A 21,371-nucleotide genomic window follows, 5' to 3' on the forward strand; every position below is an offset into this window, starting at 1 on the left:
GAAGAATCTTTAAAGATCATTTCTGAGTTGCTGCTATGATTTACACCAGTTTAACGACTGCTCTTTTCCTTATTAGGTGTAGGCTGATGTCATCCTTTAATGTCATGATTCCATGGCATGTGTCTAATGTCAGTTTGGATAGAGCAGATGATGATTTTTAAGAAGGACCCAAAACATCCTAAGTGTTTGTATATGGCATGCATGACCTTTTGTTCCTTTGTTTGGTTATTGTATTGATCCTCTGTTTACATTTATGTCTCCTGTGTAGACAAATCGAGTGTGAGAAGCGATTTTCAAGTAAGCTCGACTCTTGTGGACACAGAATGAACTTAATATGGATGTAAAAGAACGTAGGCCTTATTGTTCCCTGACAAAGAGTCGGCGAGACAAAGAGAGACATTACACAAATTCTTCGGTGGACAATGATGACTGTAGAGTGCCTACACAAAAATCGTACAGCTCAAGCGAAACCCTGAAAGCTTTTGATCATGATTCTTCACGGCTGCTCTATGGAAACCGGGTGAAAGACCTGGTTCACAGAGAAGCAGATGAATATAACAGACAAGGTACGTGTTCCTACATGTGTCATATACACATTTTTCATTTATTGCTTGAAGGTCTACCTTCACCATTCAGTTACTTGGGATATCATGTTTTTAGCTTTATTTTTAACATCTTCAAAAGTACAGAAATGTCCAGCTTAGAAAATCTTTACGCATTGCAAGAAGCTACTAGATAAAGAGAATATACTTTTCCAAAATGCTTTTAAAAAGTATGGCCACCTTTACTTGATATTTATATATTTCAGATGTTCACACATCTTTGAATTATTCAATATGTCCTATATGAATTTAAAGAAATTCCTATCTATAGATATTTTTACTAATAACCTAAAGAAGTGGACTAAAAATTAGCGGCTGATAAAATCACTTTCCCCTAGGCAGCCACATACATGAGATCCCAGGAACTACTCAAACCATTTTGGGAGCCTAATCTTAAGCTTATCAGTAAGCACTGAGTTGTTTAACAAACCCCATGCTGACTGAAATCAGATGTTATGCAACATAAATGAGGTGCATCATGGTGTGTCACAAAGTGACTAATGGAGCCATGAACCAGGGGTATGTGCAGCGATGGAGTGCCATTTAATGCCCTGAGTTTAGACAGCACCAATATAGCTTTTTAAGCACTCTTTGTGGATAATGGTGGAGAAGGGGTGTTCCAGGGTAGGTTTTTCCTTTGACTGTTAATACAAAAAATGTAGAACATTTATTTAAATGTATTAGCCACAAAGTAGCAATTAAAGTTGCAGTAAACATAGAAATTAAGGTGCATACACAGATTTCAATATAATTTTTTGAGAAAAGTGAAAGGTAACAAGGTTGTCACATTTGAGACCAAAAATTAAAGGTGTATAGTAGGGGGAACTATTTTCCAACACACTGCTACTATTGAGTTTCACATGATCTATGCCACTGTCATTAAACTGTCATATGCCAGAGCCTCTACTATCCACAAAATTATTGATGTTTGCTAATTGATTAATAGTGGTGGAGCTCAGCTCCAGGATGTGAAGCCCTATGTATGGCCTGCATATAGGATCCAGACTCCCTTCTAAACACAGAGGAACTGATTTTCCTGAAGGCATCTGCACGTTCCCAATTATTTGGTTTTCCATTTTGGTGGTTTAGTATACTGCGTTATTCAGTGTTACATACAAATTAAATCAATATCAATATGGTAAGTTTAAAACCTACAATACATTCAATACATATTAGAGAAGATTCCTCTAATATTTTTTTTAAATGATATTACCTGTGTTAAGCGTAATGAATACATTTCTGTTGCTATGGAAAAACATGACATTGGTAAGAGGCAGTCAATTTTAACTTTTCACAGTTTATTGCTTACTAGTTGGTTAATATGGGTTACCCACCTCAATACTGGGTACTTTCACCCCCTTCCTGCCCAGCCACACAAATAGAGCTTTCTTTTTGTGGTTTAATCACCACTGGGGTTATTTATTTTTTGTGCTACAAATGAAAAAAGACCGAATTTTGTCTTAAAAATTGTTTTTTCTTAGTTTCTGTTATAAAATGTTGCACATAAATAATTTTACTTCATAAATTTTGACTAAAATGTATACTGCTACATTTCTTTGGTAAAAATAACCCAAACCAGTGTATATAATTTGAAAGCTATAGCATCTACAAGCTATGATACCAATCATTGAAAATTGATTACATCTGATGTACTTACAGTTTCATTTCTTCAGGCCCCAACATGCCAAGACAGTACAAATATCTCCTAAATTATCCCTTTTTCAAAAGTAGACAGTCCCAAGTATTTAGTAAGAAGCATGGCAAATTTTTTATAGTTGTAATTTTTTACCACAATTCTTTGGAAAATGAAGAAATTAAATATATATATATATATATATATATATATATATATATATATATTTTTTTTTTTTTTAATGTTGCAACAACACCCCAAAACACATTCTTCTACGCATCCTGAGTATGGCGATACCACATGTGTGAGACTTTTTCACAGCCTAGCCACATAGAGAGGTGCAACATCTAAGGAGACCTTCAGGCATTATCCACTTTAAGACCAGACCTTATTCCAATACTTTTTCTTTACAAGTAAAAATCTGTATTTTTGCTAGAACATTACTTAAAACCCCAAAACATTATATCATTTTTGTAACAGCCCCTAGAGAATAAAATGGTGGGTTCTGCAAATCTTTATGTCACACGGGATTAGCGCAGCAGTTTTTGACTGTAATTTTACACACTAACGCATAAATAAATTTGAATGAAATTCAATGCACACAGACAATATAATACAGGCATTTTTTGTAAAATGTGAAATATGGTATTGCACCGGGTAAATAGATACCAAACATGTCAAACCTTAAACTTACGCACACTTGTGAAATTCCACCAACTTTGGTATTTAAAAATCTCCATACAATGCTTTATAAGCCTTTCTTGATTACCTAGGAGGCCTGGTGCTCGAATCACTCTCGCTCTGACATTGGTGACGATACCTCACATGTGTGATGTGATCGCCATTTACATATGCGTACAGGTCCAACATGTGCGTTCGTCTTTTCACATGGGGGCTCTTTAAAATTTATTGATGGGACACTGGTACACTAGCAGATGTATCTTTGCACTTTTACACTGACAGGTGTTTTTGTGCACTTGTACACTTTGACAGATGTTGATCATCCACCGGCAGACACTGACAAATGTAGATGTTGCAATGGAGCACTATTGCAGATGTTTTTGTGCACTGGTACACTGGCACAGATGTTGATGGGACACTGTGACAGATGTTTTGTGCACTGATACAGATGTTCAAGGGATGCTGTGACAGATGTTTTAAGCACTAGTGCAGAAGTTAATGGGGGCACTCAAACAGATGTTTATGGGACAGGGGCGCTTGGTGTAGGGATGGCTGCAGTCTGTGTGATCTGTAACAACTCTCTGTATAAATTGATGCATTGAGAGCTGTCAGCACAGGCTGTAGCATTCCTCTGCCCCCTCCAACCCCCCCCCCCCCCTGAGCTCTCACTGAGCTCAGTGAGGGAGAACAGACATAGAGACACGTGTCTATGTTTTCACTGTGAAGGCTGTGATTGGACACAACCATCATGTGATCAAGAGGGCCAATCACAGCACCCATATCCCAATCTGTGATGAGCTGTATCCGAAGATCACAGTCATCACAGGCCATGCACGGGCACCCATTCTAAATGATGTATTGGTACATGGACTCAGAACAATGAAGCTCCCACCCCGCCGTTTAAGTATAGTGGGTGGGTGGGAAACGGTTAATGATTAGTGTGGACAGACTTTGACAAATGCAATAACCTGAAGTTGACTTACTTCTGAGCTGAATTTGTCCTGCTTCAAGCTGTTTTTTCCCATAGACCAAAGGCCCCAATAAATATATTTTCCCCTTTTGTTTAAAAGCATATCATGTTACTAACCCCTTGTTGACATAATTCCCAACACTCTCTCAGAGCACTTGAGCACTTGCACGTGCTATATGTACAGTATTTATAATATATGTACAGGATTTATAATTGATCCATGTGTAAATATTTAAAGTGGAGGGCCACCCTAAAAAAAAAAAAGCATTAATATTCTTCAAAAAATATAAAAAAAAACATTTGAAAAAAAAAGTACCTGTCCAGAAATCCCTGTTGCTAGGCAGTCTTCCTAATCTGCCTTCTTCCTGCTCCTCTGTGATCTTCGGTCTTCTCTTCCTCCGCGCTGTCTTCTGGGTAATGAGGTGTGCTGTGTTCTGGGAACTGTGTGTTCCCTAACACAGCGCGTCCCATTCACAAAGCGTTGCGCGACTCGTGCATGCGCAGTAGGAAACAGGCAGTGAAGCCGCAAGGCTCCACTGCCTGTTTCCCTTAGTTTGAATGGCAGCGCTGGGACCCGAGAGCCGAGGGACATGTCCGCCTCGGCGGCCGACATCACGGGCGCCCTAGAAAGGTAAGTCTCCTTATTAAAAGTCAGCAGCTACTTTTGTTTCAGCTGCTGACCTTAAAAAAATTTTTTTAGGGCTGAAACACCGCTTTAAACTTGTATTTTAGGTTTAATAGATTTTAAAGAGAACCTTTTTAGACATTTTTCTAGAACATGCCAGAGCCACAAAGTCTCTTTAGTAGACAGAAAGTATTCATTTATGTCACTACTTTCCTACATATCTCAATGATTAAAAATACCCAAATGCTGTACAATAATGTCACCCCCTACTCCCTAAAACTTTGGTGATCTTTGGTAATATCATAGGGAATATCAGTGTTCCTAATCCATAATCAATAATAGTCGCTCTTTTTTTATCCAGTGACATCCACTATTTGTAGCTGTGGGTTAAATAGTTAGAGGTTTTTTGGTTCCTCTTTATTTGTTCCAATGTGTTAATCCATATCAAGCTATACTATCCTCCTATGGATATTTAAAATTACTTGTATAATATCATTAAAAGGGATATCCAGTTAATGTATATTGTTTTAGAAAAATATGCATATTGTAATTTGCCTGTAAGAAAAAAGAGCTGTAAGGCAGGCTTGGCCAAATCTCACCGAGAATTAGGAGCCAGCTCTGAAAACCTAGGAGCCAGTACTACGTGACTCACATATGACTACAAAGGTAGCCAGAAAGATACATAATCAAGAAACAATTAAAAAGAAAACATTTGTCACAGGCACCAGTCTTTGGTCTGTTATCCAGCCATTTTAGTTTGTATCTACATATGCTGGCAAACTCTTTGGGTTGGCTTCAAATTAGCTATGTTTGGTGATGTATATACAGTAAGGTCTCACATCTGAGTACCACATTAGACATAATAAGCCAGAAGAAACATGTGTGAGCCAGTCTCTGTTCTTGAATTTAATGACACTCATCCCCCAAAACATACAAAAAAGCAATCACAAATGTATAACTTTAACCAACTCACAGTCCCTGGATCAGAATACTGACCTCCCACACAATGCAAATATTTATAGCTTGTCCCTTCACATGATCATTGAACATTTATGTCCCTGAATTTCATGTGTAATCCCCTACAAAAAGCACATACTGAAAACCTGTCCCCACTCACAGTCCCCGTGTCACGTACCTGAGAGGAGACGAAACAATGAGGTCAGCCTCTCTTGTATCTCCAGCCCAGGCCCCACTGAGAGTGGAACAGAGGGTGCCAAGGGACAGGAGGAACACGAGTGCCTGCAGATGTATGTCAGGTAACTTGCTGCAGGAGATGCAGTTCTGAGTCAGCAGGAGAATCATTAGATCTGGAACCATAGCCGTGTACAGCAGTTTAGCTGAGGTTCAGGAGGCACTCCACTTGCGCTGTGGGGCCATGGTGTGTGGCTAGTCAGAGCTCTCAGCAGACTTGCAGCAGAGATGTTCAGCAAGGTGCGGAACTGCAGCAGAATACAGCCAGCCAGACACTCGATCGGGCGGTAAGTCAGGATCAGAGACAGGAGCATGGTCATCGGATAGTGAGGGTCATCAACAGGTGGGCAAAGAGGTACCAAATCAGAAGCAGAGCCAAAGTCAGGAATGGGCCTAGTAAGTAACTAACGACAAGACAGAAGCGGAAGCCAATATCAGGTAAGGAGTAAGCTGGGTCAGCAACCAAGGAAACACACTGGAGGTACACAAGAAAAGCTGAAGACCAGTCAGCATAGCAAGCAGAAGCATCCTTAAATAGCCCGTCTGGCACCAACATATGTTGTGTGTGCACATCCATGCACGCATGCACATTCCTGTTAGCCGTTCTGGGAACATTCATGTGTGTATGCTCATTTCTGCTAGCTAAACGTCTTCTGACATGCACATTTCTATTAGCCAAATGTCTTCTTACTTGCACCTTTCCAATTAGCCAAATGGCTGGTTGGTATTCTCTAACACCCTGTAACTGAATTCTGAGATCATGCCTAATAACCCCTCTCCTCCATTCCACACTCCCTTTTTACATAATAGGAGCCCTCTAAGTTTACAATAATGGAGCACTCTTTGTCCATTAATTGGAGTATCTGGAAAGGACTATTTTACATCAAGTATGGTGGGGATATCTGAAAAGGATTATTTTACATCATGTATGGTGTGTATGAATAGTGAGGAGTGCAGAGCAGCAGCCAGAGGAGCTCTGGGTGGGTTCTGCAGGTGGGCAGGTGTTGTCCCTGCTGAGCATTTCTCCTTTGTCCGTGCTTGTGAACTCCTAGCTCAGTGAAGGTCCTGCTGGCTGCCAGGTGCTGTCCCTACTTGGTGCCCCAGGCTGTTTTTCCTACTTTCTTGTGCCCCATGAACTCACATCCCAGTACCTACCTCCCCAGCAACAATAGTTGTCAGTAACTCAGTTGCCCAAGAGATTATTTGAATTAGGCTTGTGCAATCCCTTTCGTAACAAATCGAAATTCGGCAGAATTTTGCATCTTAATAAAAAATAACGAATTACAACGAATACGAAAGAAATATAAGGAATGAATTTGAATGAATTCGACATGATTCGGTAATTCTTTAAAGATCTAATGAAACAAAAGGTCAGCTCAAAGTAAATCTTATAGTCCCATCAGCTAATACATTTTTTGCTGGAGGATGAATTACTGGCAAAGTGCATTCCTGAGAACTGAGTTAGAAGGGTGTTGTATTGTATTTTTTTTTTTTTGATAAAAAAAATTTATTATTCAGATTTACTTCAAATGACAAGCAATCGATAAACATAGACAGTAGGAGTAGAAGCAGTACATAAAACATATACATGGTTCATATCAAATAACAATATGCCTAAAAACCATACAAGCATAACCGTGTGTATAGGAGCGAGAGCACGGTTTATTGTATTGTATTTGAGCCAAAGTACTAAATGATTTCAACATGATTCGAAATGATTTCAACCGCATTCGAAGTGATTTCAATCGCATTCGAAATGATTTCAACTTGATTCGACATTATTTCAACCGCATTTGAAATGATTTCAACATGATTCGACATTATTTCAACCGCATTCGAAAATATTTTGTGACCCGACTTTAGGGCCTTGTATCTCGGGGTAACTTGGTGCTAGAAACTCCAAATTTGGATATGTTGTAGTGCTAGTGTTTAAATTTGTGTTTGTGTACCAAATTTAGAGTTTCTAGCACCAAGTGATCCCGAGATACGTGGCCCCAAATTCGGGTCACAAAATGTCAAGCACTTTTCTGCAGCAGAGAATGACATTTTGCGACCCGATTTTGGGGCCACATATCTCGGGGTCACTTATAGCTAGAAAACACAATAGTACTAGCACTACAACATACCCAAATTTGGAGTTTCTAGCAATAAGTAACCCCGAGATACATGGCCCTAAATTCGGGTCACAAAATATTTTCGAATGCGGTTGAAATAATGTCGAATCATGTTGAAATCATTTCGAATGCGGTTGAAACAATGTCGAATCATGTTGAAATCATTTCAAATGCGGTTGAAATCATTTCGAATCATGTTGAAATCATTTCGAATGCGGTTGAAATAATTTCGAATCATGTTGAAATCATTTCGAATGCGGTTGAAATAATGTTGAATCATGTTGAAATCATTTCGAATGCGGTTGAAATAATTTCGAATCATGTTGAAATCATTTCGAATATGGTAGAAATATTTTCGAATTTGGTTGAAATATTTTCGAATGTGGCCGATTTTTCGAATTTGGTAGAAAACTAAACGAAATCCGAAAACGAATTTAAGGAAGTTAACGAATATAACTAAATGAAATTAATGAATTAACAAATTAAAACGAAACGAAACTAAACAAATTTTTTCCTTTTGCACATGTCTAATTTGAATCTGTATGGAGACCTGGTGGCCAGGAATTGTCCAGCTCTCCTGTAAAGTGATATAAAATGAATTATACAGCTGTGATCCTTTTGCTATTTTTACAAGCAACCTTGAAGCTAAACAAAGTGAACACTGAGACCCCTCTAATTTGCATACACTTCCTTCTGGCAATTCATGCAATAATATGCGAAGGCTATGAATGGGCTCCATTGCAGTGAATGATAGCATGGAAACCTATACACGTGGCATTTGTATCTTTTAATTATTAAGCAGTAATTTAGTGAATGCACAATTTAAGTATAAAATCCCTGTAATGAAACCAAGAAAAATACAGGACAACAATTGTACACCTGTGTTTGCTTCAAAGAGGTTAATGGCAATGGAAAAAGTAAAAATAAATAGAGAAAAAAAATCTCATTAAAAAAAATAAAAAAAATGAGCAGCAATTCAAAGTTGTGGAAAAAGCTTTCTATTAAAGCATTCATCAGTATTTACTGAGAGTATAAAAAGACTTCCTAAAAACACACACTAAAAGAACCACTAAAATCGCTTTATTAAGAACCAGCACACTCAGACAAAACACTTGCACTGGATTCTGAGTTGCTGTCCTATTGTACATTGTTTGCTGAGTATTGATTCAGTTGTTTCCCAATATATCATCACTATTAAAGGTGCCTGGTGCTTGAAACTAGAAGTATAGCCATTAGCACTGCTATAATGGTTGGTTTTTTAAAAAAAGTGATGTTAATTAAAAGCCATGATTGTATAATGTAGTTTTAAACTTTCTACTAATCTATAAGGTCAGTTATGAAAATAACAGGCTGACAAAGGTTTACTTTGAACTCAGTTTTTCAACCATTCATTAAACTTTATTTCCTGCCATATGTTCTTAGAAAAGCAGGAGCAGAGGTTAGCCTCTAATTTCAATCCAAATACAATGATAATGGAAATACCCATACACATGAACTTTTTTACCTGTTAAAGATTTCATAATTCAGCCACACTTGTGATTCATTCACTGAACAGGCTGGTGACAATCCTATTTCTCTTTTTCTGTTATCAGCTTTCGGTGTAATCTAACTACTCATTGGAATGAAATTCAGCATCATCACACATCTGTCTAGTCAACAGCAGGCTACATAGAAAGCTGTAAAATTGATAACTAGCAGTCATATGCCCGACTATGTAATGTGGCAAAGGGAGTATGGGCCACAAGAATGGCTAAACAAAATGACCAATCATTAGGCCAGTAAAAATGAATGTATAAATATTAAAACTATTTTCTTAGCAATTGTTCTGGGAGTTCTGCTCCTACATTTACTCCTTATGAGTTGCCCATCATTTGACCACCCTTGTACTTTTGTAGGAAGGGGCTGCATAGAACACTCATAAGATTCCCTGCAGTTCATGTAAAATTATTATTATTTATTTTCTGTTTGCATGCAAGCTCATGACTGGTGGACTATGATGCAATGACATTATATGCCCCACATGTTCTGTTCTTTTTATGGTAATCACATCACTTAAGTAGAAGGAATTCAGCAATAGAAGTCCTATTATTTTTCTCAATACAGTTTTCCAAACCTTTCCTGCAGTCTCCTTTGTTACCTTACAGTTTGCTATTACATTTCTACAAGTGAAAACTTTAAGCTAAGTCCACTAACAGCTATCCCGCAGTTTATATAGAAAAATATAAAAGTGTAACCTGAAAATAACAGCTGAAGCAGTCAAGTTTGGAAATTACAGGAATAAGGAATAAAAATGTGGCTGAATCAGAGGTTTGGAAGGGTAATGAAAATCATAAAAAAGAGAAGCTGATTGATTAAGGGCTAGATGGAAAATATTTAAGGGTGAAAGCCAAAAAAAAAAAAAAAAATGATCTGATGTGAATAGACTGCAGATGTAGAATAAGTTTGAACTTGATGTTGCGTGATATAGCTTCTCGGCTGTGGTGTATCTTGACCATCAAATGTCATTATGCCTAGTACCGTAATATATCAGTGTACCTACTTACCATAATATAGAGGATGACACAGAGTTCTGCTACATTTGTGTCCTAGGTCTGCCAGCAATAAAATTAGATCAGGGTCTTGGAAACATTAATCTTAGTATTTTTAAACTTTCTAAAGATAGGTCAAAGCTTGTTAGAGCTAACAACTATCTGTGTTCCTGCATTGTTTTACATCACGGGATCTGGTGTAATTTTATACATCGTATTTATGAACTACCTAGTAAGGGCACACATGGTTAGCAGGAGAAGATGTTCAGTTAAAGGAAAAAATGCAATTCCTCTTACAGTCCCATCTTACCATATCTGTGAGTAGAGTCTTTTTTTAAGCTTTTTTAAGCTCTTCTGGAAACTAGAAATTTGACTTTTAACGTACATTTTTAAACAGTCTAAATAATAATAATAATATAATATACTACAATAATAAGAAGAGATTAAGAAAGCTAATGTGAAAGTCAATTTTTACACTGAGCTTTCACAGCTGTAAGAATCACTAGAGAACACATATACTGTTAGAGAGAAAAGCAAGAAGAATGGCTTAAGTCACTTTAAAGTGGTTTTAAAGGCACAAGGTTTTTTTTTTTCAAGCAGCCATTCCTGTCCCCCCCACCAATACTTGCCTGAGGCCCCTCTCAATCCTGCAATGTCCACGGGAACCTTGGCTCTCCTGGGACTCTCACTCCTGATTGGCTTTTGCCAGCAGCAGGAGCCAGTGAGCTAATCAGCAGATCGAGGGGGCGGACTGATGGCTCCATGTGTGAATGGACACACACAGCCGTGGCTTTTCGAAAACCCATCTGCTTGGGTGCCCCCACAGCAAGCTGCTTGCTGTGGGAGCACCTGGCAGGAGGGAAGGGACAGGAACAGGACAGCTGGCAGAGAACCTGAGAAGAGGAGGATCTGGGCTGCTCTGTACAAAACTATTGCACAGAGCAGGTAAGTATAACATGTTTGTTATTTTAATGTAAAAAAAAAAAAAAACAGAGGGTTTAGTAACACTTTAAGTATACCCTGTAGCACCATATTGATCATCCTTTATATGTTCCACAAAATACTAATACCCTAACGTAGATTAGGTAGTATAATATTTCACTTTCTCCAGAAACTTCAAAGCATTTAAAAAGGAAGTACACTCTCCCACTCTGATGCTTCTTTTCATTTAGTCAATTATATTAAGTAATTATCAAGCAAAAGCCACTGTAATCCAGCCCAAATTGCATATGACTTAATTTTTAAAGAAACTTTAAATAATCTTGTTTCCAGGGGTAAGGCAGCGCTATCTTAGCCCTTGTACACACGGTCAGAGAATCCCTCGGAATGTGTCCTATCGGACCGTTTCGTCGGATAATCCGACTGTGTGTGGTATGCATCGGACTGTTTCCGTCGGAATATCCGTCGGACCAAATTTTCCAACTTGCTGGAAATATTTTCCGACAAACTGGTACGCATGCTCAGATCAAATTCCTACATCAAAGCTATTGGCTACTAGCCTGAACGTAGTCCCATCGTAACGAAATTACATCATCACGTTCTGAAAGATCGGATTTTCCGACAACTTTATCTGACCGTGTGCATGCAACAGTGTCGGACAAGATCCGTCGGACAAAATCCGACGGATTTGGTTGTCGGAATCTCCGACCGTGTGTACAAGGGCTTAGGTATTGTTTTCTGAGTCCATAGTAGAGTGTATTTCCGCCCTTATGTGGAGCACTTCCTGTACCGGTAACCAAACCTCCTTCTTGATTCAAAGTTTGTATGGCAACCCTGCTTCCCTGCTTATAGCCGTTTTAGTTTACAGTATTTACTTGTATCTTTTATCTAGGGTTTGCCTTGTCAGTCTTATCAGCTTCAGCTAAGACTGCAGTATACAGCCCGCCCAATGCCCAGGTTTACACTCCATGTGATGTCAGATGGTCACATGGGGTGTAGGAGGAAGCTCTGAATAATTCTGCAGTCTCATGGGATTTGAGTGTTGTGCTGCAGAGAGTCCTGATAATAGACATACAAGCCCACATAGAGTGTCATAAATCAGGGGAGATATGAGCATGCCCCAGTGATGTCATTCTAAAGAACAAAACAGATTACAAGAATATTAAGCAAGTAAGGAGATATCTACATAGTGTTCATTACGGCTTTTTATGCTGATTTACAAAAGTTGTGGAGGAGAGTTTATAGCCACTTTAAGAACTTCACAACCCCAGGCTAACAGGGTCCAGATTTTCACAACAGCTGCTAAGGTTCCACTTTGTTAGATTATTAGTTCTGTCCCACAAGAAGTCTTCCTACTCTGTATCCCTCATTCTGCCACCCCAGCTTCCTACCACCTTTAACCACCATATTCACTGTAATGTTTCCCAGTTGCACCTACAAACCCAGTTCACAGATGCACACTTGCATATTTGCAAAGTTTTGTAAAAATGTTTGTGCTCACAGACAGATGCAACTTATTTTGATATTATTATATCTGTACATCTCAAAAGGCCAACATAGACCTATGACTAAGAAAATGTCAGTTTTCTCCTTAGTAATATGAATAATTTCTCTTCAAAACAAAACATGCAGACATTAAATGAAGGAAAGTATGTTTTCATTTACAGTACATGCATCAAATACATATTTCATTCAAAATATAAGGCACTAAAGCAATAATTTGTTATCATAAGAAAATTTTCTTTAAAATCAGTGAGAGACATCACCCAATATTGCACTGTTCCTGTCTAGTAACAAAAGGACACCACAGTAGGTTTTACATATGTATATTGTAGCATGAAGTATACAGGTAGCAACATTGTAATAAGTATATGTAAATACAGCATGTCTGTTTGGAATGTGTCAAATTATCCTTTCTAAGCTATACAGAGCATTATATCAAGAGTTCAGGGTACGCAGTGATTGTATAAAGGTGTTTGGGGAAAAATCAAATCTAAACATAACCAGATCAATAGATATAAGACAAACCAAAGACAGTGGACACAAGATACAGCTGAATGTGAGGACAGACCAGCAACATTTCGGGAAGATGATCCCCTTTCTCAAGCCAAGTACCACCCTCAAATGTTACTAGGCCATTTCCACCTCTGTCTTGTGTCTACGACCCTGCTTATTTTACAACACCATATTATTACTTGTTACCTGATCAGTTAAAAAAAAAAAAGTACATCCAAAGCTTGTTTGGCTGTACTTCTCCCGTGGACCACAGGAGTTCAGTTTGTTTTGCAAGATCACGACAATGAAGTCCAGATCCACCCACATGTCTGGACCAACACCCCGGCTCAGCCTCTCAGTTGGCAGTTCCCACCCCTTCACAGCCCAGTGCTCCAGTGAGCCCAGGGGGGCAGAGCAGAGACCACTGACTGAAAGTCACCAGCTGTCTGCTCAGTGGAGCCCTAAGAATACAAGTGATCAGCGGTAAGTATGAATCTGCAAAAAAAAAAAAAATAGTCTCTTTTAACTATTTGAGTGTAAGCAAACCGTACTTTTTCTTTTTCTAATTTATATATTCTTTATTCCGTTTTTCTTTTTTCATACAAAAGCAGTCTGTTACAAACTAATATGAGATCATATAACAAAAAAAATTACTAACATAATATCCATCATATCCTCTACCTTAGTTCATCTCTTACTGCATTACATAAATATATATTTCACCTTCTTACCCCCCCCCCCCTCCCCCCCACTCCAAACCGTACTTTAATCATGCTTCGAAATATTCATCTACAACTGAACATTCCATCAATAGAAGCTTCTTTATGATGTGTTTTAACATATAAAAGCCCACATGCCCACAGGTTTATTATACTAGGAAGATAATGCTCTACTACAAGCTGCAGGCTAGGGTTTTTTAGCGCCAGGTGCAATGTTGGTACTTCACTATGCTACAATAAACTGAGGATGATTTTTAAGGTGAGCAGCTTCCCCTTTTTTTCTCTACATTTTTGGATTACAGTTACAGGTTTATTATATTTCATGGGACATTTGTACTAGGGTTAGGTGATGCTAAGGACCTTATCTCACATTTTACATTGGGCCTCAGAGAGATTAGCTATGCATCAGAAAAGGGGTTTTGAGTTACTGAACTTTTTCTCTGCCTTCTAAGATCAATTGTAATGTAGTTCTCAGGCTTCACGAGAGAAGACTGCACACTGTACAGTTCTTCTTAATGTTGGTACTGTCAGTGATAATGACCAGAAAGGGGAATTGTGGAGTGAAAACAGAAAGAGAATGGTTGCAAGTGCCAAATTAAATTACTCCTATATTCATTACTCATACATCCTTCTGTTGAAAATTCCTAAAAATATGTAGTTGGTGGTCATCCCTGTGGCTGAAAACATACATGTTCTGAAAAGCCCTATAAAAGATGTGTATGGGTGACTTCTGTGGCTGAAAAAAAATGACATCTATGTGTTCTCCTTATTCTAAAACAGTTAATTGCACAAAACCTTTTATTAATTTATACTCTTATTTCCTAAATGAAAATCTTTGTAAGAGCCCTAGGTTTATTGTGGTTCGTGCAGTCTGCAGCCTTATGCTCTTGCTTTCCCACAGGTCAAATCCACAATGGTTTTATAATATGCTTGCAATTTTATCCCTCAGAATAAAAGTAAGACTACATCAATATATACAGGCAAATAAATACTGCATTTGTTTCTGTAATTCTCTGATCTTCACTCCCTTCCACTACTTGATGGATTGTCCCGGAGCTGGAATTATAAACATGCAATTTCTGCCCCACTACACACGGCAGCCTTTGGAACAAAAAAAGGAAACGGGAACATTATTTATTTACGTATATATGTCTCACATATCTCATGATTTATTTCACTTTATATTTGGTAATGGTATGGAAAACAGGGACATCTGAGAAGCAATCATGTACTATTTAGAGGAGTGGAGCCAAATGGTCTGTTTGCAGGTGGTAACAATATGTCTTTGTGCCAAGTGCAATTATTTTTTCTTATTAATATGTACGGCATTTTTCTGCACTGAAACGTGGCTTACTTCAACGTTTACAACGTTTGTTAGAGTGAAACTGTCATGCAACACTGAAACCTCTACCATTAACACTACATTCTGAGTAGCAGCTGAAATACAATGTATAGTTACTGTCACACATACAAACATATATTTTTTGTTAGAACTGTCAGCAGTGTGTTCCTATTCCCATGTGTGAAATGTTACTGCATTATGTAAATTGTCCTCCAAAATGGACATAATACAGTTAAATGACAAGGAACCATTAAAAAACGTATCATATGCCAATGGCGCATGCTGGGAAATCACTAAAACTTTGGACTGACAAAGCACACAGTAGTATATTTTGACGTTGTTGCACTGCTGAAAACTTACATTCTCCTCTTTACAGAATATTCAGTTTTGCTTCCTGTTAAATTGGCCACATGGGCAGATATTATGCAATGCAGTAAATTGTGCAAAATGTATCCTATATATGGTGCTTGCATAATCATGTCAGCAAACTGATTTTCAGTAGGGATCACCCAGCATGGTAGCATGCATTGTTGCCTTATAGCCAGTATAACCAGACAGGTTATGGTAAGCTGATCAAAAAGCCTTCCACTAAAAAAGTGTGAAGGACAGTAGGGCCTTCAGGTTTCTGCAGTTATCTCTTCTATAGTGTACAAATTAAAAGAGAATGCATTTTAGTATGGGGGGTGGAGCCAAGCTTTATGGTAAGAAAGAATACCCAGCACTGAATAGTCCTAAACCAAAGGATGAGGCCAGGTGCTATAGAAATTAGACTTGAAGTGCTCTGAAGCTGGTGACCTTTCTATGGTGGCACAGCAGCTCTGAACACCAAGCATCTCATTTTAATGTTTAAGCTGTATGTATGGGGAAATAGAAGGTACTTTAATATTTATTTTCTTCCTGTTTGGCAGTTCTGCCCTCACTCTAAAAGCCCAAACTAGTTACATGGAAAATAAATAAATAAATATATAAAGAAATAGTCTTCAAAACAGCTATAAATTGCTCCAGATATTCAATCGAGTGGTAATTTTAAACATGCAAATGCAAAAGTTCAGCAATGATAGTTTAGAGGCCTGTTAAGGTGACTTTCTCTGTTTAGGGATTATGGTTTGTTTTTATTAGCCAGGTTAAAGCGGACCTTCAGTAATTTTTTTCAACTTTCCATCTATTAAATCTTCTTCCCTTGTTGTTTTAACTTTGCATAGCATTTTTTTGTTCTGCCAGTAAAAACCTTATACAGCCCATTTCCTGTTTCTTGTCTGGTAAAAAGCCTAGGCTGACATCATGCACAGCTCTCTCTCTAACTCTGGTGAGAGTTTGCCAGGGAGGGAGGGGATGAGTCATAAGGGGGGCAATGTAAGCGGCAGAGCTGGAGGCGTTTGTGTAAATCCAAGAAGTGAACAGGCAGCAGCTTCAGTTGCCCACAGTTAAAATGGTTGCAACCAGACTTAGTGGAGGGAGATTTCTGCAGCATCTTTGGCAAGTAAAGAATCACAGTATATTTATAATAAGTTGCAAAGTGGTTGGAGGGAAGCTTCAGAAGGGCATGCTTTTGTTACAAATTATGTGAGCAGACTGCAGTTCCTCTTAAAGTAACTGTAAATGATCATCTTGCAAAACAAATTAATTCAGTTTAACATAGAAATTAAAGGAAAAACATTTGTGAATACTATAGATAAAAAAAAGTATATATATATATATATATATATATTCCCCTTTTTTTATAAATGGTCACATTCCCTCTGTTCTCAGCTGCATAAGAGCTGAGGGGGAGGAGAAGTAACAGTACACTGAGCTTCCCAGTGAAACGCTTTCAATTGGTATCCAATCAGGCAGGCCCTTTTACTACATAGTTGAAGGTAAAACTAAAGGTGATTGTACAGGAATTGTATAAGCAAATTGTACAAGGTATGGCCAGCCTTTTCCACTGCACTTCCAGGGATTGCAGCGGATCATGGACCCACCCCTGGGTGGGAGTCACTATGCTGATCTGCAGTTATAGTACAATGATGGAGAGAATGACAATGGCATCATCAAGTCAGTAACTCTCTTTGCATCATTTGGGACAACCCAGCACCAGAGGATGGGTAGGGATAGAAAATGGACCCTGTGTGCCATTTGACCAGCTTGAGGACATCTGAAAAACCGTATAAAGCATAAAGAAAAAAATAAAATCACTTATGGAGAGCATTCAAGGTGGGTGGATTTTTTTTGGTGCAGGAAGGGTAGATTTGGGCTTTAAATTGGAGGTCAGCTTTTTTCAGATACTATAAAAAATAGATAAATAAATAAAAGAGCAGTTCTGCATTTCTAAACAGTGGTACTCCGATCCGACTTCAGGTCGCCCCTAGTCACCTCAGGTCGGACAACATTTAAAAAGCAATGTAAGTGAATGAGAGCTGTCTTAATGCACACTACTGAAGTCGCTCCGACTTCAGAAAAGGTTCCTGTACTACTTGAATCCGACTTGTAGGCGACTGGTACCCATTGATTTCAATGGAGGTCGCCTCCAAGTCGGATCTCCGTCTATACGGAGGCGACTCTGACAGAATTATCAGCTCTCAAGAGGGCACCCCACGCCAAATTTATGAATAAAAATTTGGCGTGGGTTCCCCCTCCGAGAGCATACCAGGCCCTTAGGTCTGGTATGGATATTAAGAGGAACCCCCTACGCCGAAAAAACGGCGTGGGGGTCCCCCCCAGATCCATACCAGACCCTTATCCGAGCACGGTACCCGACCGGCCAGGAAAGGGGGTGGGGACGAGCATGCGGCCCCCCTCCTGAGCCATACCAGGCCGCGTGCCCTCAACATGGGGGGTGCCTTTGGGAAGGGGGGCCGCGCGGCCCCCCCACCCCAAAGCACCTTGCCCCCATATTGATGAGGACAAGGGCCTCTTCCCGACAACCCTGGCTGTTGGTTGTCGGGGTCTGCGGGCGGGGGGCTTATTGGAATCCGGGAGCCCCCTTTAATAAGGGGGCCCCTGGATACCGGCCCCCCCCACCCTATGTGAATGAGTATGGGGCACAACGTACCCCTACCCATTCACCTGTGAAAAAAAAGTAAAAAAAAACACAACACAGGGTTAAAATAGTTTATTGCACAGCTCCGGGGGTCTTCTGTCTTTGGGGGTCTTCTCGCCGGACTCCTCCACTATCTTCTGCTAGCTCTTTTGCTAGCGGAGGAGCCCGGCTTTCTTCTTCATCGCCGCCCTCTTCTTCCGACTTTGGGGGTCTTGTCCCCCTCTTCGGTTCTTCTTGCCAGGCCACCGCTTCTTCTTTCAGCTCTTTTACTAGCGGTGGCCCGGTCTTCTGTCGCCGCTGCCACCGCCGCTTTCTGCTCTTCTTCTTCTCCTGGAGATGTTGACTCGACACTCTCTCCGGCCGCAATGCCAGAAATGCGGTGCGCGGCGACTTATATAGGGACAAGGGGCGGGGTCACCGGTTGATGTCACATGGTGACCACGCCCCCCTACGATGTCACAGTCCCAGCATCCTCCGGGACTGTGACATCGTGGCACCATGTGACATCAACCGACGACCCCACCCCTTGTCCCTATATAAGTCACCGTGCAGCACGTCCCTGGCATTGCGGCCGGAGAGAGCGTCGAGTCAACATCTCCAGGAGAAGAAGGAGAAGAAGAAGAAGAACGGAAGGCGGCGGCAGCGGCGGCGGTGACAGAAGAACGGGCCACCGCCTGTAAAAGAGCTATAAGAAGGTGAGGTGGCCCGGCAAAAGAACCGAAGAGGGGGACAAGACCCCGGAAGTCGGAAGAAGAGGGCGGCAGCGAGGAAGAAAGCCGGGCTCCTCCGCTAGCAAAAGAGCTAGAAGAAGATAGCGGAGGAGTCCGGCGAGAAGACCCCCGAAGACGGAAGACCCCCGGAGCTGTGCAATAAACTATTTTTACCCTGTGTTGTGTTTTTTTTGTACTTTTTTCACAGGTGAATGGGTAGGGGTACATTGTACCCCATACTCATTCACATAGGGTGGGGGGCCGGTATCCGGGGGCCCCCTTATTAAAGGGGGCTCCCGGATTCCGATAAGCCCCTCGCCCGCAGACCCCAACAACCAATGGCCAGGGTTGTCGGGAAGAGGCCCTTGTCCTCATTGATATGGGGACAAGGTGCTTTGGGGTGCGGCCCCCCCTTCCCCAAGGCAACCCCCATGTTGAGGGCACGCGGCCTGGTACGGCTCAGGAGGGGGGGCGCACGCTCGTCCTCACCCCCTTTCCTGGCCGGCCGGGTACCGTGCTCGGATAAGGGTCTGGTATGGATCTAGGGGGGACCCCCACGCCATTTTTTCGGCGTAGGGGGTTCCCCTTAATATTCATACCAGACCTAAGGGCCTGGTATGCTCTCGGAGGGGGAACCCACGCCAATTTTTTTCATAAATTTGGCGTGGAGTTCCCTCTTGAGAGCTCATTCTCTGATTGGCCGCGGCAAAAGTCGCCTGGCCTGGGGCGACTTAAAGTCATGTTGTAAGTCGCCCCAAGTCGTGTTCAGGTCGTGTCCAAGTTGCTTCCAAAAGTCGTGTTGAAACTCATGTTGCCCCTGTGTTAACGGACCCTTAAATAATAGTTATATTTATTTTGCATCAGTAAAATAGCTAAATGTATGAGCTTTGCTGCACTCACATAAAAAAACTTTTCTTTTTGTAGTATTTTCTTGTATACTAGCCAATTAAATTAAAACTTTTGTTGCACATTTTCACTCTCATTCTTTATGATACAATATATCAGAACACTACATAACAAGTTTTTATAATACATTTTTTTTTACTATGGTTTCTCCGGCTTATTGTGTAATCATGATCTCATTAGTTCATGCAGTTAGAATCAGTCTATGGCTTAGTAAGTGCTAAACAATACATTTTTTACAAAGAGAAAGGTTTTAATGGGATTTTGAAGACCTACTCGCTGATACTTGTTTAATGCAATGTCTTCCTCTGGGGAAGGAAAAAAAAAAGACCAAAAATCTCAAGACAGACAGTAAGACAGAAATATTTCTGGAACACCTATTGTTTATCACTGCCAGCTAATGGGTGGTAATGAGAAAGTATAATGAAAGTGAGATGAAGATCTACTTGATAAAGCGCATTCACTTTAATTAGTATGGCAGTTTTGGAGGTTTTTCTCAGGCAGAGATGTTTGTCACATCTAGATTGAAGCTTCCTGCTTCAAGGGAATATTCACAAGTAAGATTAATGTTATCAGCAGGGAGAGTCAGTATTTTTTATGTGAAGAGTAAAAATCAGCCACAGCACAGTCAATTTTGAATAGGTCTTTGGCACATCTGGGGTTAATCTTTTTGGAAACAAATGATGATCATTCAAGCTGGGATTTAGAAGATAAAATGAAAAAAAGTATCAATAAATCAAACATTAATAATATAAGTTAATAATAAATATAAGCAAGGTTGATATTATGGTAAACGATATGTCTTTATAGGTCGGTTGTCTTAACTCCAATCAACCACAGATCTATATGGCTGTAGAAATGTATGCACACCGTATACATTAAAACATAAGATTTTTATTTATTTATTTTTAATAATTGCAGGCCATGTACACCCTGTTCTGCCATTTTAATAAAACAGACTGATGATGGGTGAAAGTAGGGGCATAGTGTGTGGGCGCTCACCCTGGGCACAACATTGGGGGGGGCACAAAGTTATTGGTGCTGTGGGCTGTGCTGTGGTTCCCCCTCAACACCTCCAATAAAGCATATGCCTGTGTTACTCTGTAGCACCCTATTCCCCCTTTTCCCTACCCCAGGATTCCTCCGGTCCAGCCTGTCTCCCCTCTGGTGTGGCCTGTAGTGTGAGAACAGAGGATGGGGAGGGACAGAGCATGGTGCAGATGGTCATGGAAGAGATACGTGGTTGTTGGTGGACCTCGAGGCAGACAAGGGATACTGAGGAGCGGCTGGGTGGTGAGACCCCAAAAGAGTACTATCTGTCCGGGGGGCTGATGATGGAGGCAATGAAGAGGTGAGGTGATACACAAATGTACATTCTACTGGTGAACGGAGGGGTGAAT

At 40.2% G+C, this 21,371-nt stretch overlaps 1 protein-coding gene across 13 annotated transcripts in view; it reads left to right on the forward strand.

Annotated features, from left to right (window-relative positions):
- Positions 1-21,371, forward strand: part of TENM3 (teneurin transmembrane protein 3) — a 1,601,892-nt gene that overhangs the window by 446,590 nt on the left and 1,133,931 nt on the right. For all 13 annotated transcript variants that reach the window (XM_077477263.1, XM_077477264.1, XM_077477253.1 and 10 more), the window contains one exon: positions 269-566. In XM_077477263.1, the coding sequence (XP_077333389.1) occupies positions 335-566 (232 nt within the window). In that variant the 5' untranslated portion in view covers positions 269-334. The remainder of the gene's footprint in view (positions 1-268; positions 567-21,371) is intronic.

This window comes from Lithobates pipiens, unplaced genomic scaffold, assembly GCF_037356315.1.
Source record: "Lithobates pipiens isolate NorthernLeopardFrog02 unplaced genomic scaffold, aLitPip1_a1.2 Scaffold_13, whole genome shotgun sequence".
NCBI lineage: Eukaryota > Metazoa > Chordata > Amphibia > Anura > Ranidae > Lithobates > Lithobates pipiens.